At 39.1% G+C, this 27216-nt stretch overlaps 1 protein-coding gene across 8 annotated transcripts; it reads left to right on the top strand.

Annotated features, from left to right (window-relative positions):
- The first annotated feature begins 1876 nt into the window (after positions 1 to 1876).
- Positions 1877 to 27216, top strand: LOC105467812 (TIA1 cytotoxic granule associated RNA binding protein like 1). Of its 8 annotated transcripts, none has more exons than XM_011717532.3 (13): positions 1877 to 2408; positions 5391 to 5452; positions 10536 to 10632; positions 16466 to 16615; positions 16851 to 16905; positions 17063 to 17150; positions 19067 to 19142; positions 20234 to 20342; positions 21350 to 21445; positions 21551 to 21635; positions 21881 to 22004; positions 22335 to 22474; positions 23272 to 27216. In XM_011717532.3, exons 3-13 carry the CDS (start codon positions 10621 to 10623, stop codon positions 23396 to 23398), a joined length of 1062 nt encoding a protein of 353 aa, XP_011715834.1. In that variant the 5' UTR covers positions 1877 to 2408; positions 5391 to 5452; positions 10536 to 10620; the 3' UTR covers positions 23399 to 27216. The 8 variants fall into 8 exon arrangements, with proteins under 8 accessions (XP_011715834.1, XP_011715846.1, XP_024644305.1 ...); XM_011717544.3 differs by having other exon boundaries at positions 16517 to 16615; XM_024788537.2 differs by lacking the exon at positions 5391 to 5452.

Here is a 27216-nt window from a genome sequence, read left to right on the forward strand (position 1 = left end):
TGAGTGAGGTAAACTGAATAATTGTCCGCCAAAGATTTCTATGTCCTAATTCCCAGAATTTGGGAATGTTACGCTAAAAGAGACTTTGCAGATGTGATTAAGAACCTTGAGATGAGATCACCTTGGCCCAAAGTAATCACAGAAGGTTCTTGTAAATGAAAAGGGGTGGCAGGAGAATCACAGTCAAGACAGACGATGTAAGCACAGAAACAGAGAGGAGAGAAGATACTATGCTTCTTTCCTTGAAGATGGAGGATGGGGCCAAGAGCCGAGGAAAGCAGGCAGCCTTTGGAAGCTGGAAAAGGCAAGGAACCAGACCTGCCAACACCTTGATTTTAGTCCAGTGTAACTGATTTTGGACTTCTGACTTCCAGAATTGTAAGATAATAAATTCATGTTGTTTTAAGTATCTAAATTTGCAGTAATTTGTTACAGCATCAACAGGAAACTATGACAGTGGGCCAGGCATGGGTTAATGAATTGGATTATAATTAAATACAGTTCTACACCTAGGTCCAATTAAAAAAAAGACAAAACCTTTGAGTGGCTCCTCACTGCCTGGAAGAGAAAGCTCAAATTCCTCAGCATGAAACAGATTCTTGACAACACAGTTCTACAAGGTCCCCTCTAGCTTGAGTTCCCTCCCCACAACCCCCAACCCCAACCTATACATTTTAGCCATGGGTCCTGGCATCTGAGCCCTTTTATTGTTCCCGTGGACTCTCATGCGGCTCAACTCCTTTGCCGTGTCTCTATGAAGTCTTTCAGGTTGAAATTTCCTCCCCTGAAAATTGACAACACAAGGGCTTGCTGCATGGTTGATTCGGCTTTCAAGATTAGGACACAGTGGCACGCACAGGCACCGCCACTTGCAGAGGTCGACATGCACTTAGTACATGTTGGCAGAAGCAACTCTTAAGCTATTGCTAACCGGGACAGTTAAGTTCTGGCAATGGACTGAAAGATCTTTCTTCATCGCCACTCTTCACTAAGCTACAAGACCAAGTACTTTCTCCTGAAGGTACTTAGAGGAGGAAACACAGCAGGAACTGTTGTGGGGGGTGAGAAGACAAATTCTACAGGGCTGCAGAGCTAGTGTGAACATGGTTTCCCTCATCTTCATCCAAAACTGCGTTCCTAGCCCACATGACTGATGTCTGTGCACGTCTCTGCCGAAGGATTTTTTTTTTTCAACTCCAAGAATACGGGGGGAGTTGGGCAAGTCATTATAATAGAGGACTGCTCTTCTTACCCCATTATCCGATGAGATACTGGATAGGGAAGCTTCTGAAACTTGTAAAGCAATTTGCAAGCAGGCCACCTGCTTGTATTTAACAAATAGGCTAGAAATACCTATGTGTGGGGAAAACGCGTCCCCCAAACACCCCAGCCCCTCCGGGTCCCCGCCAGCCCAGCCTCTCTCCTGACTGTCGCGCGAAGCGGCGGTTGACTAACGCGCGTCAGCCGTTCTGATGAACACAGGGGGGCCGGACGGGCCTGCTGGCTCGGACTCCACGCGGAGGCAGAGCGCTCCCTGAGCCGCAGTTGAAGAAACCGCTCTCGGGCTGGACGAAGGCGGAGCAGCAGCTCACACTGGGCCAACAGAAGAGCCTTACAATGCCTGGAGCAGTCCGAGGACAGCCCTCGGCGCGAGGCACTCTGGGACTTGTAGTTCGCTTCCCAGACAGCGCTTTTTCCCACTTGGTTTCCCCGCCTTTCAATGTCGCTTTTATTCTTCCCTTCACCTCCCAGCCCTCCGACTTCCTGGTCGTCGCACGTCCTCACGTATGACTACACTACCCAGAAGTCTCCTCTTCGTGTCCCAGCGCGGGCGGTCGCCGGCGGTTCCTCTGGACTACAGGTTCCAGAAGTCCTATGCAGAAGTGCTTCCCTTTCTCATTTCCAGGACCACAATTCCCAGAGACTTCGGCTTCACGGCGTTTCTCTTTTTGCCCGATCTCTCCTGGAGCTGGCTGGGCTTCGGCCGGCCAGAGGCCCACAGCGACGACGTGATCCGTCGTGAGCGGGTCCCAGAGTTTCCTCGGCGGCCCTTTTTTCTCTCCCCTCGGTCGTCCCCCTTGCCGGCTGTCGCGGCTGGCCTGAGCAGTGACCTGGCGGGTCGCGCCTGCGCTCTGCCCTGTTTCCTGCCTGGCTGGTGGCGGCGGCCATTTTGTTCATCCTCCTCCTCCTCCTGCTCCTCCTGGTTGGAGCGCAGTGTCCGGAGCGGGCTGGGGGGAGAGAGCCCAAGAGCAGGGTTCGGTACCTTTTCCTCTGTCCCCAGCCGGTGCCCAGAGCCCCCCTCCCCTTCTTCCCCACCCCCTCCCCTCCCCAGCCCTGCCCTCCCCCTTGTCCCGGGATCGCTCCGTCGCACCCACCATGATGGAAGACGACGGGCAGCCCCGGACTCTGTGAGTACCCGAGACGAGGGGTGCCAGGCGCCAAGAGGCCCGGGCACCGCGGGACGCTAAGGGAGGGAGCAGGAGAGACTGGGTCGAAGCCGGGACTCTAGGCGGCTCCCTGACCAGGGCGGCGTGGACGCGAAGTGCATTCCTCATCTGTCCCCTTTTCCTTGGGAAGGAAATCCTCCCTTCCCCCAAACACAGTCACTTCCTGGGGTCTGGGGCTTGTCTCGACCTTTTTCTCTGGCGCCCTTCTTTGCATGCCCTCCCTAGGCCGGGTTTCTGCACGGCTGAGGCTGTCAGGCCCAGGAGAACTCCTGCACCCCCTGCGCGTTGGGCACCCTGGGCTGGGCCTGGAGCTGCCGGTGCCCACGGGGAAAGGGCCTGGCGGGGGTGGGATTGGGGGTGGGCCCCGCGGGCCCCGAGAAATTAGTACTCACCCCTTACACGTCCTCAGCTCTAGTCGCTCCCGGCTCTTCTCCCCAGCTAAGCTCTCGGAGGAAGCAGGACACTCTTTTACCACTCAAGCCCCTTCTCTCTTTATGCCCCACGTGCCCCCGCCCACGCTGTCAGAAACACCCGCCTAGCGCCCGCTACTTTTGAAGTGCATAAGGGATACCTTTTGCTGCCCGAGCATCTTTCCCTTCTTGGATAAAGAAGTTTACTTTGAGCGCTCCCTACGCTAAACTGACAACCAGTTGTTAAACTCCTTTTGCTCTCTAGGTGTTGCCTCTTCCTAATCTGTTTGTGCGTCGAAACCTTCAGAGTTGGCTAAAATTATGTCTTCATCCGCTATTTGATGTGTGTCTTCTGAACGCTTTTTCTCCTCTCTTGCTGTTGCTTTTTACCTGAAGCCCAATCTAATGAATGAATTCTATCTTACAACCACTTAATTCTGGTTTCCTGCCTTTCCCAATGAAGAGTGATGACTCAGCATTTGCATTCCTTTCTGAGTAGTGTGGCACTCCTTTCTTCTGCATCTTTTTTTTTGTTTGTTTTTTAAGTCTGAATAGTTTTTAATTAAATGTTTAAGTTGGGCACCCTAATTTCCCGGCCTCTCCAGGTTCAGCACTCCTACCTTGAGTACCAAGGAGTCAGATCGCTGCTTTGTTTCTCTTGCCTCTCCTGGTATTGATAGGATCATAGTCCACTTGGCTCTGCTGTCTGATGGGGAAATTACTTTTTGGGGAATAGATAAGGTGGATGGGCATTCGAGAAGTTTGACTAGCTTCACATCTCTTCACTCCTACCAAAGAAAGGATGCTCCGTAAAGAAGACAGATGTTCAATATTGATAGAGATTTTTTTGTGTGTGGCCTTGTACAGGAATAAATGTGTTCTCTAACGTCTCACTAAAGAATCCATCCCGTTTTGAGAATCTGAGGCCTACTGAAGCACATCAAATGCTTCAATGAAATGCTTGTTTAGTAGAACGTCTTTGTGTTTTGTGTTGTCTTCCATTTCTGCCTTCTCTCCCTAGAAGAAAGAATTGGGACACACTTAAAATTTGTCCTTCAGGCCAGGCGCGGTGGCTCACACCTGTAATCCCAGCACTTTGGGAGGCCGAGGCGGGCAGATCACGAGGTCAAGAGATCGAGACTATCCTGGCCAACATGGTGAAACTACGTCTCTACTAAAAATACAAAAATTAGCTGGGCGTGGTGGTGCGCGCCTATAGTCTCTGCTACTCAGGAGGCTGAGGCAGGAGAATCGCTTGAACCCAGGAGGTGGAGGTTGCAGTGAGCCAAGATCGCACCACTGCACTCCAGACTGGCGACAGAGCGAGACTCTGTCTAAACAATTAAAAAAAAAAAAAAAGAAAGAAAGAAAGAAAGAAATTTGTCCTTCAACATCTGTTGAAGCCAAGACTTGGTGTTGAGTTACAATGTGTACTTTGATATAAGCATCTGGGAAAGCTAGACTTAAAGACTAGCTAACATGTATTTAACAAAGATAAAAGTTACATCGTATCTAAAAATCTGAAGTGTCATCATCACACACTGAATGATTGATAAATACTCATGGTAGGGGTCTCATTTACTGTATCTGTCTGTTCCTTACCAAGAGGAATGTCTGGTTTTGTAGTGCTCAAGAATGTGCTTTTTTGATGTCTTTTATTTATTTTTGCATCTACCTTGTCTTCATCCCTATCAGAGTTTCTCCTTGAGACTAATAAGCTAACTTCTTTGTCACTTATTTCCTTCCTCTACCTTCTCTAATCTCTTGTTCTTTCTTTGAAACAGTTAAGTTGTCTATGTTTACAGTTCTCTAAAACTGTGACATGTGTTCATATGAATAAATAGACATCTTAAGCTCTGTTGTTTTGTATGTCAGTACGTGTTTACTATTCTGTCTTCCTTTTTCTTTCTCCCACCCTTTCCCATGGGGACTTTTTCTTTTTCTTTCATTTTTTTTTTTTTTTTTTTTAAGAGAAGGACTACTACATCTTCCTAGGTCTTATCCCTGCAGCACTTAGTTCACTGCCTGGAACATAAGAGGTACTCAGTGTTTCTACAATGATTGTACTTCTTTCATTAAATTAGTATTAAGTTCTTTTTTAAAAGTCCTGGTTGAACTAAGATTGTAGGCAGACATTACTGTCACACGTGGTGCAGTCTGTTGACTTTTATATATTTTTTAAAACCTTCAAATGTAAAATCTTGAGATAAAAACAAATGTTTCACAATTGGGATTTTTATTAGAGTTTAATACAAATAATGCATAGTAGTTTTTCCAAGAGTACATTTTACATATTCTCAAAGGGTTCTATTAGATATAAGTAACATGATGAAAACTTTGAACATGATTTTAGACGTTGATATCTAGTAGGGTTTTATTTTGTTTATGGAGATCTTATATTTTACATTGTGAGCTATGGATTAGGTTTTTCAAGTGGCCAGTATGTTTTAAAAGAATGTGTTCTTAACAAAGCTTATCTTAAATTGTTTCCTTAAGATGCCTGTGTGTTACTAGTGAGGTTTTTTTCCTGCAGACACACACAAGCTAAGACATATGGTTCTATCTTCAGAAAACAATATGGTGTTTAGAGCCTAGGTAGGTCTTTAAATATTCATTACCTACAGTATTACTAATTTATTTGATGGTATTTAAAGTGGCATAGAATTGCTTTGATGTTGAGCCTAAATTTCTATTTGTCATATAGTTGCTTTAAAGGTCTGTTTTCTGATGTTCTTCATTCTCATTTGACATTTATTTTGGGGTATTATGCATTGAGTAACTTGTGATCTAAAAAAACAAACAAGATCATGCTGTGTAATACTGGTGTTGGAACTGGACTGTCTGACACCTGCCTTGTGGGACACACGTTTCAGGCTTGGGTTGTGTGTAGCTTTGTAGTGCAGTGATTTGATCCATGGTATATCTGAACCTACAATATGACACTAAATTGTAATAGTGTTTTATTGTAGCTTATTTTCTTCATCTATCTGATGCACCAAAATTGCTAGGAATTCATGTAATACCATGTTATGCAATCCCTTCCTTTAAGGCAATTCCTTCTTCCTGGAAATAAGCTAATGATTTAGAGTATAATCTGAATAAGAGCAAAGCAGAAGAAAATTCTATAAAACATTACAAAATTGACTGGCTATACCATGGATTTGTCTATACTGTTGCTATAATCAAGCCCCTCATTCAAATTCAACTTAATCATATTCTTTGTTTCTTTAAAGTAAGAGAGTGAGTGTGTGTGTGTGTGTGTGTAAATGTGAATATCTCATATATATAGTTGGTCAATTTAGTTGTACCTCCTGCAACTCTCTTCCATCATACCTTCTTCCTAAAATGAAATACTGTACTGACGAACAATTAATTAGAGATCTATTGAAGAATATTATTGCAAAATCTCTTCTTGTATAGGACTTGTCAAGAACAAAAGCAGAACTGTTACGGAAATTTAGGTATAGTGTTTTGTGTGAAAATGCTGATAATTTCAGCCTTGGTAGGGCTACTCTTTTCAGAGTGAGAGCACATTCAGTGTTGAAAAGTGTCATTAGTCTTCTGAAAGGCATGATATTCTTAACTTAAAATTCTGCCCAGTCAGACACAAGTAGTAGTTTGGCAATGTGAACTTCTGCCTACTGTGAAACTGCTAAGTTTCTAGCCTCAAATTGGATTTTAACCCTGATGCTAGGGATAAAGTTGTCATTTTCAGTTTTTAATGCTTCAGTTCCTACAGTTCCTGTTCTTAGAAGACAAAATAGACTCTAAGGTATGCCTCTTTTAAATTTTTTCCTTGAGTTAAAAATCATTCTGGTATTTCCTAAGTGTTTACTCTTTGAATTGACCTCTCAATACAAAAATTGGAGCCATTTGTCTTTTTTCTGTTATTTCGTATATGTTCTTTAGGTAGAAATTATATATTTAAAGACTCGGAACTTTAGGTTGACTACTTCATAACCAGAGCAGAAAGAAAGTGAAGTGTAGAAGCTGTAATTTGGAAAGAATAAAGATATCATTTCAATGAACTACCAAGAGATGATCTTACTAGGTCAGGCATTGAACTTTGTCTTAAATATTTTTGTTAGTATTTACTTTGGGACAGATTATTTTATGATAATGTAAAGGTACTTACAACAGAATAGAACAGTACTTTAAAAGCTATACAATACGTCTCAAGTGTTATGATGCATGAAGGCAAATGTAAATGAAAAAGCAATCTGAAATTTGGGTACAAGAACTCAGTAAAAGAAAAGGGAGTCTGAAATTTGGGTAAAGTTTAGGTGAAATTATATAGTGAATCATGGCCTCTTAATCCTGGTAAATTAAGATATTGTGTGTGTTGTTATGGAGGGCCTTTCATGTTAGTTTTTGAAATTGAGTTTGCTGCTTAACACTTAACTTTGAGTGAAGATAATTTGAAAAATAGGAAACCTTAACACTGGATCTTTTAATAAATATTTCATGACATTCTAAACTTAGATATTAACATTTTCATCTTTGCCTTCAGTGCTAGAAATGTAAATTAATGTATCTAAATATGCCTCTAGAAATTCTTTAAGATCTGTAACTGACAGGAAATAGGTTGACTTGGAATAAGGATTTATTTTTGTTTTTCAGATGAAGTTTCGCTCTTGTTATCCAGGCTGGAGTGCAATGGCATGATCTCAGCCCACTGCAACCTCCGCCTCCCGGATTCAAGCGATTCTCCTGCGTCAGCCTCTCCCAAGTAGCTGGGATTGCAGGCGCCTGCCACCACGCCTGGCTAATTTTTTGTATTTTTAGTAGAGACGGGGTTTCACCATGTTGGCCAGGCTGGTCTTGAACTCCTGACCTCAAGTGATCCACTCTGCCATGGCTTCCCAGAGTGTTAGGATTACAGGTGTGAGCCACCGCACCTGGCGGAATAAAGATCTTATTAAGCAGTGACAGCTTTTATTGTGACTATTAGATACAGAAGGTAACTAATGCCCATACAGTTTTTCCTGAAGAAATCGATGTTTAAACAGTAATGGAAATAGAAAACTATTTAAAATGTATTATATTAAAGTGATAATTCTATTTTAATTTTATTATTAGCTAGCTTCAATATGTGAAATTGAGTTTTATCCATCCGTCTTTTCTCTTAGAAATGAGCCAACTAGCCCTTTAGGCAAGGAACCTAATGTTTAGAAGCTCAAGATCGCTTGTTCGTTTTTCTTTTTTTCTTTTTTTGGAGATGGAGTCTCACTGTGTCCCCCAGGCTGGAGTGCAGTGATGCGATCTTGGCTCACTGCAACCTCCGCCTCCCAGGTTCAAGCGATTCTCCTGCCTCAGCCTCCCGAGTAGCTAGGATTATAGGTGTGCGCCACCACACCCGGCTAATTTTTGTATTTTTAGTAGAGATGGGGTTTCACCATGTTGGTCAGGCTGATCTCAAACTCCTGACCTCAAGCCTCCCAAAGTGCTGGGATTACAGGCATGAGCCACCGTGCCCGGTCAATTGTTCATTTTTCTTACAGGTAGGTCTACTCTGTACAAAAATCATTTCAGAAATACAGGCTTACAAACGCCTACGAGTTAAGAAGGGGCAAGCAGTCTATGGCTGGCTCATAACCCAATAACCTTTTACTCCTGCTGGAAAAAGTATGTCACTACATTTGCCTGCTGATGGATCGGCTCTTTAATTAGGAGGAAAAGGTGGCACAGTGAACGTAAACCAGTTTGTCACTTGTTTAGTCCTCTATTTAAGTAATATTGGATGTGTGTTTCAATTTTAGAGCAGGGACACTAAGGTTATTAGTATTCGTTGCAATAAAATTCTTAACTGGAAAATTGCTACTAATTCTTAATTGGATCTTTTCAGTTTTTTACTTAACCTAAGCTTTCTCAGTCTATTTTTCCCTTTGAGTATTCCATTTTAAAGCATATTGTGTATTTAATGTGGCAACTATGTTGCAAGTCTTATTGTGGTCTTAATACTCAGTTTCCAGATGTAATATATTACAAGTAGAAAAAGAAATTTACTTTCCAGAATGAACTTTGTTAAATTTTACAGATATTGTTTGGTTTATGAGGTTGTTCATAATGGATGCAAATTTGAGGAATTATGCATAGAATACCAGAAAGACTTAAGTGTTTGGCAATTTATTGAGATAAATTAAGATAAATCGATAGAACAAGACATAAACCAAGGTGGTCATCTCTGCGTGGTGAAGTAGCATTTTTTTCTTTTCTTTTTTAAACTTTCCTGTATTTAAAATCTTTTACACAAAACACACACATTCAATTTGTAATTAGAAAAAAAAAACCCAAATTTTTAAATGTCCATAGTCAAAAATATACCTGGATTTGTCTTAATTTTTCTCTGAATTTCTTAAGAAATCTTTGTATTTGCTTTTTTATCTACATTAAGATATATTTTGTTGGCTGGGCATGGTGGCTCACTCCTGTAAATCCCAGCATTTTGGGAGGCCCAGGTGGGTGGATCACTTGAGGTCAGGAGTTTGAGACTAGCCAGGCCAACATGGTGAAACCCCGTCTCTACTAAAAATACAAAAATTAGATGGGCGTGGTGGTGCACGCCTGTCGTCCCAGCTACCTGGGAGGCTGAGGCAGGAGAATTGCTTGAACCTGGGAGGCGGAGGTTGCAGTGAGCCGAGATTGCACCACTGCACTCCAGCCTGGGCGACAGAGTGAGACTCCATCTCAGAAAAATGCATATATATTTTGTTGATTCTGATGCATTATAGACTAGGAAATTTTATATTTTTCCCTGCTCTCCTAAAATGAAGTAGTGAAGACATCATTGCAAGTAACCTTACTTAGCCAAAAACAAAACAACAAAAACCCTCCACCCTCTGCATGTTTTACTATAACTTTACTCTAATTCTGTTCTTTGTTCATGTAATTGCTTTGGTTGGGAGTCTAAGATAAACTCACTTTATGTTTAATATCCTATTACAGTCAGGTGTTTTAATGAATTAGTATTTGTTGTATTTGTGTGTGTGTGTGTGTGTGTGTGTGCTATAAATTATTTTTAATTAGAAATTGTAGTTATCTTGAGACCGGTTTAAAATTTTAACAATTAGAATAAGATGAGAAAATTATATCCAGGATACAGAATAATAATGCCATTGGGGTATACAAGATCACATTGATTTGTTTTTTAAATGTCTTTCAGAGTGGTATTTTAGTCGCCTAAGAACAATTGTTATTTTCCTAAATAAGGGTTAATCTTACTTTCATAGGATCAGGTTTAATTGGAGAAATTTTATTGAAAACAGAGGAAGTTAAAGTGAAATAAAAGGTGGCCGGGCGCGATGGCTCACTCCTGTAATTCCAGCACTTTGGGAGGCCAAGGCGGACCGATCACCTGAGGGCAGGTGTTCGAGACCTGCCTGACCAATACGATGAAACCCCGTCTCTACTAAGAACACAAAAATTAGTCAGGCATGGTGGCATGCATCCGAGTGTCTACTCGGGAGACTGAGACAGGAAAATCGTTTGAATCTGGGAGGCGGAGGTTGCAGTGAGCTGAGATCATGCCATTGCACTCCAGCCTGGGCAGGCAGCAAGAGCAAAACTCCATCTCAAAAAAAAAAAAAAAAGAAAAAGAAAAGGTGATGAATTAAATGATAACACATTAGAGCCAGAGCTAAAGGAAAAATTGCTGATAACGTATTTTTTTCTTGTGCAGATACGTAGGTAACCTTTCCAGAGATGTGACAGAAGTCCTTATACTTCAGTTGTTCAGTCAGATTGGACCCTGTAAAAGCTGTAAAATGATAACAGAGGTAAGATCTTCCCAGTTCCATGTGCTGACATTAGCATGATGGGTTGATTAGCATGATTTTAAAATTGCGTTATAAGCCTCAAGTTATTCTGGTGGAGAGATTTGTGTTGTGTTGACTTATTATTTTGCTTTGGCTCACAAACTAGGCTTAGGATGGAGTTTTATTTGAGAGGGCAAAGTTTCTGTGCTGTTAATCTCAAACGGTCATTCTTTGTGGTGTGGTTATCTTGAAGTGATTCTGCTTTTAGAACACTATTAGAGCTCATTTCAGAGTGGTGAAAAACTGGAAAGTATTTCATACAATTCCAATAAGAATGTTAACGATTTGGACAGTATATGTTCGTGTGCGAGAACACGAGGTTATATGTGTAGTGTGCAGGACTGTTTGTCTCTTGTGTCTGTAGCAAATACTTAACCTTTTTATGCTTTCCTGCTAAGACTGTAGCAGCACCCGATGAGTCATGTTTTAGGCTTTTTTTCCTTGTCTTTTTGTTCATTGATCAGCTTTTTTTTTTTTTTTCTTTTTGTCTGTTTATACTAGATACTGCAGTAAGTGCTAGAGATACGCTGGTGAATAAAGATAATTCCTCGTCCCATAGAATTTTACAGTTTAGTAGGGAGACAAAGGAGTTAGCAGGCACTTAAGATATAGGATAATAAAGGCTCCAGAAGCAGACAACTTAAAGTGCTGTGGGAGCAAATGGATATCCAGTGCAGCCTGAGGTCAGCGAGTGGCTTGTTGGAGGAGTCACTGCCTAGGCGGAAACCTTAAAAGGATAGTAGTACATACTGGCTAGAAAGGAATTGAAGGAAGAAGGGATTCCAAATAAAGGGAACTTTGATCCAGGTTGGTAGGGAGAGCAGGAGTGCTTAGGGCAGAGAGGGAAAAATAGAACCTGTAGCATTGTTGTAGTTTAAAATGGGATTAGTCAGAAGAGATGGCAGGAGTGTATGGAAAGGGCTAGAAACTGTGCTGAGAAGTTTGTTTGGTTCTGAAACGGAGAGCTGTTAAAAACCTTTAAAGTGCTTTGGCCTTTTGATTATCTTTCCCAACTAATGACAGTCATCATTTTGTTCTGGTGTATTATATTTTTCTTTCCTGCCTTTAATTATTCGTGCTTTCATCGATCAGAAATTTCCTTTGCACTAGGCACTATACAAGGTACTGGAGATATAATGGAGAGACAGCCAAATGAGTTCCCCAAGCAAATGGGGATGTAAGCCATGAAGAGAATAAAACCAAGTTCTGTGATGATTGGAGGGTTGGTGCTATATAGGCTAGGTGATGAGAGATGTCACCTCTTTGAGCTGAGACGACTAACAAGATGGTGCTATCTATGGTAACAGCTGGAGGCAGAGGAAACAGCAAATACAAAAGTCTTGAGTTGGTAATGAACTTGTGTTTGTGGAATCAAAGGCTGATTACTAGAGTCTGCTGAGGGATGGAGGGAAATGAGTCTAACAGCAGGATTCAGAATCACAGGGCATTATGGGCCATGACATAGTTTGGGTTTTACTCTGGTCGCAGTGGCAGACCAGTGGAGGGGCTTAAGCAGGGGGATGAAGTGCCAAGATTTGTATTTTTAAGCTTACTACTCTATGTAGAGAATGTCTGTTATATGGAGAATAGATTATAGCAGGCAAGAGCAGAAGGAGAAAAACCATCTGGATTTGCTTCACTAGTCTAGGTAAGAGATGATGGAGGCTTAGTCTCAAACGTGCTAGCCGAAGTCAAGATAAGGACAGAGGTTGATAGATTTGGAATATATTTTGGAGGTAGAATTGATAGGACTAGGTTGGCTGTGGGACATAGGGAAAGGAAGAAATCGGGAAATACCCTAAGATTCATGTTAATGCAGTTGCATAGGTGGTAATGCTATTTATTTGCTAAAATGGGGGTGATGTGTTGGATGTCACCACTGGGAGTGGTGTTAATCAGGAATTGTGTTTTGGCAATGTTAGATTAAAGCATGAGTTAGACATTGAAGTGGACGTTAGATTAGGCAGTTGGATAAAGTAGTTTGGAATTCTGGAGAGACCAATGCTGAAGCTTGCAGTGGTATTTGAAGCCATGGGACTAGGTGAGTTCACAGAGAGAGAATGATGGTGAAGAAGAGCACAGAGGCCATGAGGTCTGAGCCCTGGACCAGCTCAACATTTAGAGTTTGCATAAAGGAAGAAAGATCCTATGGTGAGGAAACAGGAAAACCTGAGTGTAGTAGGATACAGAGAAGAGAATGTTTAAAGGAGGATGGTGGTCAGCTGTAGTGAATTCTGCTTGGAAGTAAAGATTAGGATGGAAAAGGGATCACAGATGCAGCAGAGAGGTCATTGTTGAGCTCTACATGCAGTTTCAGTGGCATGGTTGGCTTAGAAGCCGACAGAAGTAGGTTTAGGAGAGAACGCGTTGTGAGAAAGTGGGGAAAGAGTCACCAGAAAATTTTTGAGAAACATTTGATAAAGATTTATTTTAACAGTATTTTTTAAAACCCCATGTATACATATAGCTATTTGAAGGGTAGAGGGACTCAAAATGAATTTTCATAACTTCCGTATTCTAGAACTCTTAGATTTGAACTTGTAAAGTCTCATATTTCTCTGTCTTGACATTTATGTCATCCAACAAAAATTGGTGACAACACTAAATAAGGTAGGGACATAATTGATTTTTTTGGCCGGGCGCGGTGGCTCAAGCCTGTAATCCCAGCACTTTGGGAGGCCGAGACGGGCGGATCACGAGGTCAGGAGATCGAGACCATCCTGGCTAACACAGTGAAACCCCGTCTCTACTAAAAATACAAAAAAAAACTTAGCCGGGCGAGGTGGCAGGCGCCTGTAGTCCCAGCTACTCGGGAGGCTGAGGCAGGAGAATGGCGTGAACCCGGGAGGCGGAGCTTGCAGTGAGCTGAGATCCGGCCACTGCACTCCAGCCTGGGTGACAGAGCGAGACTCCGTCTCCAAAAAAAAGGTAGGGACATAATTGATTTTTTTTTTTTTTTTTTAAGAGACAGGGTCTGACTCTGTTGTCCAGGCCGGAGTGCAGTGGTGCCATCATGGCTCACTGCAGCCTCCAACTCCTGGGTTCAAGCGATCCTCCCACCTCAGTCTCCCAAGTAGCTGGGACAGCACCACCACACTTAGTTCATTTTTAAATGTTTTTGTAGAGATTAGTTTCACCATATTACCCAGGCTGGTCTTGAACTCCTAGGCTCAAGTGATCCTCCTGCCTTATCCTGCTAAAGTGCTGAGATTATAGGCATGAGCCACTGCACCCAGCCATAATTGATTTTTTTTTTTTTTTGAGACGGAGTCTCGCTGTGTTGCCCAGGCTGGAGTGCAATGGCATGATCTCGGCTCACCGCAGCCTCAGCCTTCTGGGTTCAAGCGATTCTCCTGCCTTAGCCTCCTGAGTAGCTGAGACTACAGGTGCGTGCCACCAAGCCCCGCTAATTTTTTTTTTTTTTTTTTTTTTTTTTTTTAGCAGAGACTGGGTTTCACCATGTTGGCCAGGATGGTCTTGATCTTCTGACCTGTGAACTGCCCACCTCGGCCTCCCAAAGTGCTGGGGTTACAGGCAGGAGCACTTTTTTTTTTGTTTTTTTTTTTTTTGAGACAGATTCTGGCTCTGTCGCCCAGGCTGGAGTGCAATGGCACAATCTTGGCTCACTGCAACCTCTGCCTTCCAGGTTCAAACGATTCTTCTGCCTCAGCCTCCTGAGTAGCTGGGATTATAGACATCCACCACCAAACCCGGCTGATTTTTGGAATTTTTGGTAGAGATGGGGTCTCACTGTGTTGGTCAGGCTGGTCTCGAACTCCTGACCTCAAGTCATCCAGCTACCTCAGCCTCCCAAAGTGCTGGGATTACAGGTGTGAGCCACTGTGCCCAGCCCATAATTGATTTTTAGGATGTCACTTGGTGGTGTAAATAAGAAGCTTCCAAAGGGTATAAACTCTAATACAGAGTATCTAGCAGCTATTTATTTTTCTTTCATAAATTTCATTTCAGTATGTGAGAAATCCTTTTTCCCCATAGTTTTATGATTTTTTTTACTTTGGATTTGTTATCATAGATTCTAGCTTTCCTTATATAATACAAATATATATTATTGATTCTAAGTCAGATTTTTTTAGAGTTTTATTATCTCTGATAGTTGGGATGTGACTTAGAAATAAATGGTGTCTTAAATTAGGTGAAATGCAGTGTGATGTGAATATATGAAGTATGTGATATCAATGAATATATGTGTATATGTACATGCACGTGCATACATTGATTGGGAGCTGGCCTGCTATTAGATAGATTTGAAATTGGTGTTCACGAGTAGACTAGTTTCCTAAAGTGTATGGGATTGTCATAGATCTACCATTGGACCCCTGTATGTTTTGCTGTGATTATCAATGTTTTCCTTCGAGATCATTGGGGCAAAAGAGATAGGAGTGAAAGGAAAACTCAACTGGCACAATTTTAGCCTCTTATTTATTTTGATGTCCTTTCTTCAGTGAATATTTATGGTAAATGTAATAACTCTTTTACAAGAAGAATTTACATGTGTGTTTTAATTTGAAGTCTTCCCCCATTTCCTTTCTTTACCTCTTAAGAACAGCATTCACGTGGCTGCAACAGTAGGATTTTGTATGAGAGCCCATAGTTTTGTTGTCAGTATTAACGATCCCACTTTTTTTCCCTCAAGGAAATACCTTCTGGTTCCTTTGCCACTGTTGTTTAGACGTCTTATTTTGGATTTTTCTTCTAAAACTTTCCTGGAATGAAAAACTGTGGTTGTTGAAAAGATCTTTATTTTATCTGGTATATTTATCCCTTGTAAGTCCAACTAGAATTCCACATTTTAAATATTATTCTTACAGGGCATTTTACATTGAATAATGATAACTGTTTGTAGCCTTACATAAAAATATATACTTGTACAGTTGTGCAGCTCTTCAGTATAGGTTGCAGTTTCATAGAAATTCGTTTCCAGTTTGGTTGTCAGGTGAGAATGTTGCTATAGCTTGGGTAGTACTACTTTCTTCACATCTTTATAAATGTGTTTTAGGTAACTACTGTCAAGCATAGGGTTGCAGAACATATTTAATATAGATTTTTTATATGGTGTTTTTATTATGTAAAATTGTAGCTTTGTCTTGGAATATTTTATTCAGATACATTTTCAGAACCTCTTTTCTTGATCACCGCTGTTGTTTCTCTGATCTTTGGAAGACCAAATTCAAAGTATATAGAATCTTCAGTACATTAGACTATTTTGGAAGGTAGGGAATTCATTTCAGTCGCTGGTTGTAAAGCTTAAATTTTCCTGTTTTTATTTTCATTCTTTCCATATCCAGAAAAGAAATCAATAAAATTCAGTCTTTGTAGCAGTATAGAATTCCATCATTTGTAGTATTGATCCTAATTTTGATCAGGAGTAGTTTATAAAGTTGGTTCATTCTGTATTTCTGTATCCTGGGATACCACTTACAGAGGATTATGATGCATAAGTAGAACATATTTTAAAAATAATGTTGGAGAAGGAAAGCAATGGTAAGGAGTGGTCCTCATCAGATCTGAGTTTGAGGTTTTGTTTGGTTTAATATAAGCTTCTATTTTATATTTAACAGACTTCACCAGAATTCTTTATTTTCATTTAATACTGATGCTCATGATTCTACAACTGCTTTTATAGTTCCGTTTGAGTTCAGTAGTATTCTGAGGTGCAAAGTCAGGTTTAGCTTTAAATCTTATTTTAAAAGTGTTAGGCTTTCATAAGCTTATGCAGTCTCACCTTGTACATTCCTAGCTATCAGTAATGTTTTTTCCTGGATTTTCTTCTCAGCAACCCGATAGCAGAAGGGTCAACTCTTCTGTTGGATTTTCTGTTTTGCAGCATACAAGCAATGACCCATATTGCTTTGTGGAATTTTATGAACACAGAGATGCAGCTGCTGCATTAGCTGCTATGAATGGGAGAAAAATTTTGGGAAAGGTAAGATAATAGGATGATGGCACCTTATGAGTACATATATTTGCATGTTAAACTAGTTTGTATTCTTTCTAGGCAAATTTTTGAACAGATACTCGGCTGCTGAGTGATGGTTTTGCTTTATTCAGCTTAGTGCTTTTACAAAAATAACCCTGCTTGATAAATGATTTGATAAGTGGTAAGTGTTGTAACTCATGACATGCCTAATAATTTTATTAAATATAATCTTTATTTTTAGGAGGTCAAAGTAAACTGGGCAACCACACCAAGTAGCCAGAAAAAAGACACTTCCAGTAAGTACTCCTGCTGCATTTTACTGTGGAAGAGTTCTCAAATGATCCAGGAAGCATTACCAGCTTAAACAGGGGTTTTCCCTCCTCTAGAGTTGCCTTAAAAAGGTTTTAGTGGCTGACTACTTAAGTATTTGATTACCAAATGCTCTGATTTCAGATCACTTCCATGTGTTTGTTGGGGATTTGAGTCCAGAAATTACAACAGAAGATATCAAATCAGCATTTGCCCCTTTTGGTAAAATATCGTAAGTATCATAATCAGTACTACACTCAGTTGTGATAGGCAGAATTGTATATGATTAACTTATAATTGAATTAAGATTTTCTTTCTCTAGTTAGTATGGTTTTGTTTTGTTTTGTTATTTTTTATTTATTTATTTTGGTTTGTTTTGAGTAGTGGATGTTGTTGAAAATGTTAATGTCATTTCAGTGTCTTGGGGTCTCGTTTTCATCTAATCCTGTGTATAATATGTTAAAAAAATTTAAGTGATTGTTTGTTATCTTTGAAGCAGATGTTTGAATGGTAAAACTTATAAAGTCTAGCTTTTTTGTCATGTGTTTTCAAAATTTGGTGGTTTAGGATAATGAGTTAATCAAAAGTAAATGTGATTTATACTGTGTAAGAGTTGAATAACTTTTATAGGAGGAATTTATAAATGGGAGAGTAGGTAAATCCTTGACTATATTGTGATTAAATTGGAAATGTTCATGTTTTATTATGATAAATGTGTTTTTGATATTTTAGCTGTAAGTGAAAAGTACTGTTATACTATTAAAATGTTTCAATGTATGAGTCATAAATGTGGGTTTAATTAGTAGATGTTTTTTGTTAGTGATATTTGATTCTACTAGTTAAGAGGCAAATGTGGTTTGATTTTTAACAACATTTATGCTCAGATTTTACTGTTGTTACTTGGTAAAAAAAAATATATTGGAAAACTAAAAATGATTATGAATTGTAGAAAATGTTTATCATAATTTATCTTTCTGATTAAAATCAGTTTATTTTGTATATTTCCTGTAGATTTAAATTAAACATCTTAGTACTACTTTACAGGAAAGTGTTTCAACTAAGAACAACAATATTTTCTCTATTCAATTTGTTGTTCTATAGATTTAATTTCTTTAAAAGATTTAATTCTTAACTTTCTGTTTTGATATTTGCTTTGCTTTTTAATCTAAATGTGGTAAGTAGTACTATTTTAAAAATCAATATAAAAATAATACAGGTTGCTGTTTTTCAATCTTTATTTATACCTGAGACCTGCAGTTTTTCTTAAGTCCAAGTCACAATTAAAAGTAATAGCATTCTGGTTATTTTGCAGAATTGCTCATAAGAATGGACAGGATCTTGAAGGCTAACTGCAAGGAACTGTGCACACTGGAACTCAGTTGTAGATTTTTTTTCTCATTTCTATTTATTCTTATTATACATTATTTATATATACATATTTTAGTATTTACATTTTAACATTCTATATTCAGTGGAGTTCTATATTTCCAATCATTTAACTTACTCACTAAAATTTCTGTGTAAATTTGTTGTTTTCGTACTGGTGTGCTTAGCATTGTTGTTAGTTTTTTATTCTCCTTTCTTAAATTTCTGAAAATGTCAATTTTTCAAAATTTACAGCTGCCCAAACTCCAAAATGATGGTAGAGAATTGACCAAGAAAAATAAAGAAATCTGTTAACAGGCCATGTATGCCTTTTTAATTCCTATTTTTTCCTCTTTTTCAATTTTTTAATATTTCATATATTTTGTATCACTAGGCAGAAGACATTTAACTATTTAGAGATTGCATGGTAAAGTAGTTAGTATTGTTACAGTAATTTATAGAATCAGTAAACCTTAGAGGACACTAGTAAATAGAATATTAGAAAGGGAAACTGTTGTTCCTATTAATCTTCAAATTTGAGCATTTAGTTTAGAAAGCACAGGCTATTTGATTAGGTTGCATGTTTATTACATGTTTTTGTCCTACTGCTTTTTTCTAACAGGTAAAGAAGCATTAGGGAGAGTTCAGGAATGGTTGTAGTTAATTAGGGCTAACTGGAATTTTATTTTAAAAATGCTCACAATACAGTGTGTGTGGTTCCTTTTAGTTTTTATTTTGAGGGTGGCTCTTACTTCCCTCATTTAGCTGTGCTTCTTTTCACAGGGATGCCCGGGTAGTTAAAGACATGGCAACTGGAAAATCCAAAGGCTATGGTTTTGTATCTTTTTATAACAAACTGGTACGTTCTTCCATCTCAATTTATATTTTTTAATACTAAATTCATTCATTAGTTACTTAATGTATTGAATCTGAAACTTGAATATACTTGAATGTTAACTGCAAACACAACTTTTATGTAATGTTATGTATGTTTTAATAATAGAGTATAATTTCATTCTTTCATAAACTCGAAAATAAATAGCTAGAAAAAGAATGATTATACTATAAGGAAGATTATTAAAATTGTGTTTGTACATTGGTAAAGGTCAGATGGATTTAGAAGTAAAGCCCAAGTCTAGGACAGATGAGCTAATCTGAGAATTTAGAGAGTAGGTAAATTATATTCAGTTTTAACCGTGAAAATCTCAGTTCTAACTCTTCCTTTTAAATTACTGTTGATACTCTTACATGACTGGGATGTTAGTGACTACAGCAAATTATATAAATAAAAATTTAAGCAATTCATCTTGATTTTTGCATATATTCTTTGTAAAAGAGGTACCAAAGTAAGCATTTGTGTTAACTATAACATTAAATAATAAAGTGGGCTTTGATTTTAAAGCAGTTTCAATAACTTAAATCACCTTTTTTTTTTTTTTTTGAGATAGTCTCACTCTGTTGCCCAGGCTGGAGTCCAGTGGTGCCGTCTCAGCCCACTGCAACCTCCGCCTCCCGAGTTCAAGCAATTCTGCTGCCTCAGCCTCCGGAGTAGCTGGGATTACAGGCGTGTGCCACTAAACCCAGCTAATTTTTATATTTTTAGTAGAGACATGGTTTCACTTGTGTTGGCCAGGCTAGTCTCAAACTCCTGACCTCAAGTGATCCTCCTTCCTGCCTTGGCCTCCCAAAGTGCTGGGATTACAGGTCATCTACATTTTATTGAAGTGGTAAGATAAAGGGCCAGAGTATGTTTTTGCTTAGATTGAATCACTCAAGTTCAAATCATTTTCTAGTTGGTAATAGTTCAGTTTTGTTTTGTTTAGGATGTTTAGTGAATTCATCTGCTGATTTGTATTGGATCCAGCAGTGCCGATGCTTTATTTAATCGTGCTGAGTCTTATTTATCACTATTTTCTTTGTGATTGTGCTTTCTTTCTTTTTTATCCATAGGATGCAGAAAATGCGATTGTGCATATGGGAGGTCAGTGGTTGGGTGGTCGTCAAATCCGAACCAACTGGGCCACACGTAAACCACCTGCACCTAAAAGTACACAAGAAAGTAAGATATATCCACTGTATGTGTTAAAATTATAGATTCTTCACAAAATCATGTATCATGTATTCATCTAGTCTCAATTTCTGATTTATTTATTTAAGAGACAGGATCTGGCTCTGTTGCCCAGGCTGGTGTGCGGTGGTGTGATCTTGGCTTACTGTGGCCTGAAACTCCTGGGTATAAGTGATCCTTTCACCTCAGCCTCCTGAGGAACTGGGACTACAGGGACATGCCACCATGCCCAGCTAATTTTTAAATTTTTAATAGAGACAGGGTCTGGTTATGTTGTCCAGGCTGGACTTAGTATTTAATTAGTGTTTCAAGACATTAATTTCATTTTATGTTTCGTTATCTGAAAATAATTGGGCTATGATATAAGTATTTTTGGAGCTGTGAATCACCTGATTTTATAGATCAAGTCTGTGTCAAATCATAGCATCAATAAAAATTATATTTTCTCCTCCCATTGAGGTATATCTTTTTTTTTTTTTTTTTTTTTTAAGGCGGAGTCTCGCTCTCTCACCCAGGCTGGAGTGCAGTGGTGTGATCTCGGTTCACTGCAACCTTTGCCTCCCAGGTTCAAGCGATTCTCCTGCCTCAGCCTCCTGAGTGACTGGGATCACAGGCGTGTGCCACCACACCCAGCCAATTTTTGTATTTTTAGTAGAGATAGGGTTTCACCGTATTGGTCGGGCTGGTCTCGAGCTCTTGACCTCGTGATCCATCCACCTCAGTCTCCCAAAGTGCTGGGATTATAGGTGTGAGGCACTGCACCCTGCCTTAATTTTTGAATTTTTAGTAGAGACAGGGTTTCGTCATGATGGCCAGGCTGGTGTCGAACTCCTGACCTCACGTGATCCGCCCACCTCAGCCTCCTAGAGTGCTGGGATTACAGGCGTGAGCCACTGCGCCCAGCCTTATGCATATCTTAATAGTATATAGTAATTAACAAAAGACAGTTTTATAGTACCATATAACAGTCAACGTTTTTGTTTTGTTTCTGCATACAGACAACACTAAGCAGTTGAGATTTGAAGATGTAGTAAACCAGTCAAGTCCAAAAAATTGTACTGTGTACTGTGGAGGAATTGCGTCTGGGTTAACAGGTACAATGTTTGGTTTTCTCATCACCTCTGAGGAGCTTCATCACTATTCTTATGAATTTCATGATACACATCAGCCATGTTTTATTTGTATGTTTTGTTTTATAGATCAGCTTATGAGACAGACATTCTCACCATTTGGACAAATTATGGAAATAAGAGTTTTCCCAGAAAAGGGCTATTCATTTGTCAGGTAACACTCTACTTGAAATATCATTATTACTCTTACATTTGATTCGTTCTTTTTACTTACGTTCCCCAGGGTATCAGTGTCTGTTATTTTAGTGCTTCTTTGCAATATAGAAGTTTAAGCTACCTACCTAATGTACTTCAGAAAAAAGTACCAACTTGCAGGTATAAACTGATGAGTCTCCATATTACTTACTGTGTTAGGTTCTTAAAAAATAAAAAACAAAACCTATCATTTTTCTTTCTTAGATTTTCAACCCATGAAAGTGCAGCCCATGCCATTGTTTCAGTGAACGGTACTACGATTGAAGGACATGTGGTTAAATGCTATTGGGGTAAAGAATCTCCTGATATGACTAAAAACTTCCAACAGGTAATTCGATTTTTCATAGCACTTTTTAAGGTTTCCATCTTACATATCACATAAAAAGCTTTGGAAACTCTGTAAAATAAACAATAAAATAAAGCATATAGCTACTTTCAGTTGATTGTATTTCAAAATTGATTATTTGCGGTATTAACTGAATCTTAATACTTTCTTTTCACAGGTGTCACCACCCCAATAAACTTAGACAATGATAAATAACAGAGTCCTATTCACATAAGGGTGCTTACTTAGTTTTTCTCTTCCTTGTCTCCCACTCTTTCTTCATATACGGTGTTTCTTACGTGTTCCCTAAAACAATAATTTGCTTTTTCCTAGGTCGACTATAGTCAGTGGGGCCAATGGAGCCAAGTGTATGGAAACCCACAACAGTATGGACAGTATATGGCAAATGGGTGGCAAGTACCGCCTTATGGAGTATACGGGCAACCATGGAATCAACAAGGATTTGGAGTAGAGTAAGTTGTTTGGGTTTTTCCAGTATAGAAACGTATGGTTCTGAAAAAATAAATAAAAGTGTGTTTTCCTAAGGAGAATCTATTTTAATTATATACATTGAGCTATTTGGCATTATGAGCATTATAGAAACAAATCTAACAAAATATGATTTATGAGGCTAAGGAATTACTTCTCATTACCTAGGTAGAAAGGAGGGATTGGGATAACATTTAGTGTGTCCTCTATGATCCCTGTAAGCAGTTGGTAGAATTTGATTTACGTTTGTGATATACTTTTATTTATTTTTGCATGTGAAAGATCTTTGTCCAGGTATATGCAGAAGTTTGATGGTTTTATGCCTATTTGGTATGTGTGAGAAATCTGAGGTTTGTGTGATACAAAGTAACTGCCTTTTTTTTTTTTTTCCTTTTTGTTGATAAGAGTGGGTTCCTCCTTTGTAATTCTACCACCCAGGGCCAGCCCATACCTTTATTTTCTGATTTCTTCCTTTGAGAGTCTTTCCAACATGAACTTTTGTTTTTAAAATTTGTTATGTAATAGATGATGTATTGAATCATTCACAATTTTTAAAAAATTAGTTTGCAGATACTCCTTAGACATCATTGTGCTAAGTTGTGGTTATCTTAAAAATATCGAAGACTAACACATATATCATTGACTTCTTTGATCTATTTGTTGTAGGTGTGTTGATTTCTGGTTTTCTATTCTGTGATTAGGCTCTGCTTGATTTTTGTGTAAATACATACGTGATTTTTTCTTTCTTGTGTTTGCTGAAGATTTTTTTTTTTCTTCCAAGTCAATCACCTTCTGCTGCTTGGATGGGTGGATTTGGTGCTCAGCCTCCCCAAGGACAAGCTCCTCCCCCTGTAATACCTCCTCCTAACCAAGCTGGATATGGTATGGCAAGTTACCAAACACAGTGAGCCGGGACTCTTAAAAAAAATTGTAATTCACGATAGGCTTCGATTTCCTGTGACACTCTGAAGACATGAAAGTAGACATCGGAAAATGAAAATATTTATTTTAAAAATTGAAATGTTTGGAACCTTTAGCACAGATTTGCTTTGGTGAAGGACACATGTCTTCTAGTTCTGCCTTTTTAAGTTTTTGTTCATGATGGATATGAACATGATTTTTCTTTGTGTACAAAAACTAAAATAAAGTCAATAAAGACAATTCTGACTACAAATTTTGATATAATAGGAAAAATGGCTAATACATTTTGATTCTTAGATACTATTCCATTTTTATCTTGCTGTTCAGTATTTTAACTCACTGTGTTTTTAAAAGAGCAAAAAAGGGAGGATCGTGAAAACCTGGGAATCACATATAAGTTCATCCTGAATCTTGATACTCCCCTCCCCTTCCCTGAGGTGGACCACATTTGAAGTCAGCAGAGAAAAAGTGTGATATTCAGAAGAAATGCGTGATTTTGGAGTCGCTTTGGAGGAAATATTTTCTTTCTCTATGCCTAAAGAAACTGAAGCCAGACTGAAGTTTTGCACCCTAAAAAAGGAACAGCATTGTTTGAGTTACTTGAGCAAATGTCGGTGGTCCACGTTAAACATATTTTTAAAACTTCCAAAAGTGTCGATTATTAAAATTGTAGTATATTACATTTCATTTTGGGGGGAAATTCCAAGTATGGTGTTTGTATTAAAGTCAGACAGTCATACTTGTGCTTTTACATGAAGTTTAAATGATACACATTGTAAATATTCAATAACTACAGTGTTTAAAAAGCATGCTTCAACATAGAAGTAGCAGCAATGTAATTATTTGAAGTAACACTTAACACACTCCACTGCATTGAATGCAGTGGATTGATCAGAATGTTAAGACTGACATTTCCAAGGTTGGCTACTATGTAAAATTAAAATTACACAAATTGTGCAGAAAAAGCCTTAATTTTAATTTCATACAAATCTTTGATGCATTAGTATGTTCTAAAATGTCACTGGGAATTAGCTTTGTTTTTTTTTTTTGTTTTGTTTTGTTTTTTGCTTTACATTACTTGGTATGTAAATACCTTGATTAAAACCTTATAAACCAATTTCAAGGTTACTATAAGTTGTATAGTACAAGTGTTTTTTAAAAATCTTGGGGTGTTTTTAAAAATTAAGATATATTTTGCCCAATAATTTTTTTAACAAGATTGCTAAAAACATCTTATTTAGACACTTCAATGTACCAATTTATAATTGGATATTCAGTTTAAATAGTACACAGAGTTGTGGCTTTTATTTTCAATTAATTTTTTCCTTGTGGGCAGTGTGCATGGTATCACAAGCCTGAGCAGAGGCTTAAGTTGTATGTGTGCAGAGTTTGTAAAGGAATCAGTTGGAAGATGCAGAAGACTGAGGTTTGCTTTCAAGGTATTTTTCAGGCTGTGTGGGTAAAATTTGCCTCAAATTTCTATCAAACAGGAATGTAAAATAGATAAAATCCTATGTATTTGAATTGTCAGAGCTAGGGAGTGCAAATGTCTTGGCAATGTATTCAAAATACTGGCCTGGGCACCAAAGAGTGCCTTTTACAGTTACGTAGTAAGATGCAATTGGTACCCACAAATTACTGTTTTCTAAACATTTGAAGTCTTACAATTAGCTTTAAAATAATGATGATTTTATAAATTGATGATCACAATAATTTTGGTATTACTTTCCTCCTTTTCCCACTTAGCAATATAGCCAAATGTATTCAACATAAAAATTCATAGGGTCTAAAGTTCATAGTTGGGCCAAATTTTTTTATGGCACCTTAGTTTTTACCATAATGGTCATCTATTACACTCTTCTGTTATAAAACATACCCTTATTTCTTTTGTTTATAGTATCTTTGAGGAATGTTTTTGGAAAAGTTAATTTATATTTTATAGGGAGAACACTCAATAAATTATGTTAACTGTGCCCCCGAGTTAAAAATTTTATGAATATATGTGAAACTTGAACAGCTGAAGACTTTTTTTAATTGATAAAATTAAAAATGCTCAGTATGCCTGTTTTGGTCTGCCAGTAAATTAAGTAGCTTATTGAGATAACTAACAGCTAAATATAGCTGTAGTGTTTCCTGACTGTATATTCTATGATTTAATAAAAATTATCCAGAGTAGTTATATTGCCACAGTAAACATGTGACTGAAGTGTCCTTCATCTTAATCTGAAAGAGGGCAAAATTTCATGATCAGTTAATGGAAGTTATTTCATGTTTTTTTTTTGTTTTTTTTTTTAAGACGGAGTCTTGCCTTGTCACCAGGCTGGACTACAGTGGCAAGAACTTGGCTCACTGCAGCCTCCACTTCCCAGGTTCAAGCGATTCTCCTGCCTCAGCCTCCTGAGTAGCTAGGATTATAATCATGTGCCACCATGCCCAGCTAATTTTTTTGTATTTTTAGTAGAGATGGAGTTTCACCCTGTTGGCCAGGATGGTCTCAATCTCCTGACCTTGTGATCCGCCCACCTCAGTCTCCCAAAGTGCTGGGATTACAGGCGTGAGCCACAGCGTCCGGCCCTTTTTTTTTTTTGAGGCGGCGGCTTGCTCTGTTGCCAGGCTGGAATGCAGTGGTGCCATCTCGGCTCACTGCAACCTCCGCTTCCCGGGTTTAAGCGATTCTTCTGCCTCAGCCTCCCAAGTAGATGGGACTACAGATGCATGCCACCATGTCTGGCTAATTTTTGTATGTTTAGTAGAGACAGGGTTTCACCATGTTGGCCAGGATGGTCTCAATCTCCTGACCTCATTATCCACCCGCCTTGGCCTCCCAAGGTGCTGGGATTACAGGCGTGAGCCACTGCACCCGGCCATTAAGTGGTTTTTAAAATACAAAGCTACTTATCCAAATGAAATGTACCATTTAAAAACTACGACTGGGCCGGGCGCAGTGGCTCAGCCTGACCAACATGGTAAAACCCCATCTCCACTAAAAATACAAAATTACAGGCGTGGTGACCCGTGCCTGTAATCCCAGCTACTCAGGAGGCTGAGGCAGGATAACCGCTTGAACCCAGGAGGCGGAGGTTGCAGTGAGCCAAGATTGCGCTATTGCACTCCAGCCTGGGAAATCGAGCGAGACTCAGTCTCAAAACAAAAAATGCAACTGTAGCCGGCCATGGTGGTTCACACCTGTAATCCCAGCACTTTGGGAGGCCGAGGCGGGTGATGGATCACCTAAGGTCAGGAGTTCGAGACCAGCGTGGCCAACATGGTAAAACCCCATCTCTACTACAAATAAAAAAGTTAGCTGGATGTGTTGGTGAGCACCTGTAGTCCCAGCGACTTGGGAGGCTGAGGCAGGAGAATTGCTTGAACCTGGGAGGTGGAGGTTGCAGTGAGCTGAAATTGCACCGCTGTACTCCAGCCTGGGCGACAGAGTGAGACTACATTTCAAAAAATAATTAAAAGTACGGCTGTTAACTTGACCCAATGCTATCTTGATCCAATTTAAGCCTAAGAATCGTTGCTCCCCACCCTGTTCATCAAAAACATCAGCAGAGATTTTTTTGGCATGCAAGGAAATGTTTATTTCATAATTATTTTGAGATTTATTTTGGTGATGTGTTTTTGACTGCCATATTCTTTGTTCTAATAATTTCTCTACTAGTATTTCCACTCCCTTCCCCCATGCCATTCCCACTTGATTTTTATGTCTGCTGGCAGTGAGAGGCTAAAATGGCCAACTTAAGCCAAAGCTGTAAACAACAGTTGAAGTAAGTCTTTCAATAAAGACTAGACTATATGATAA

Source organism: Macaca nemestrina, chromosome 9, assembly GCF_043159975.1.
Source record: "Macaca nemestrina isolate mMacNem1 chromosome 9, mMacNem.hap1, whole genome shotgun sequence".
Lineage (NCBI taxonomy): Eukaryota > Metazoa > Chordata > Mammalia > Primates > Cercopithecidae > Macaca > Macaca nemestrina.

Bases quoted from the DNA above. Each gene is read 5' to 3' on its own strand.
- LOC105467812 (XM_024788537.2), top strand. From the start codon at position 2,377: ATGATGGAAGACGACGGGCAGCCCCGGACTCT. The intron at 10,633-16,465 runs GTAAGATCTTCC...TTTTCTTCTCAG, and splicing joins GCTGTAAAATGATAACAGAG to CAACCCGATAGCAGAAGGGT. The intron at 20,343-21,349 runs GTAAGATATATC...TTCTGCATACAG, and splicing joins ACCTAAAAGTACACAAGAAA to ACAACACTAAGCAGTTGAGA.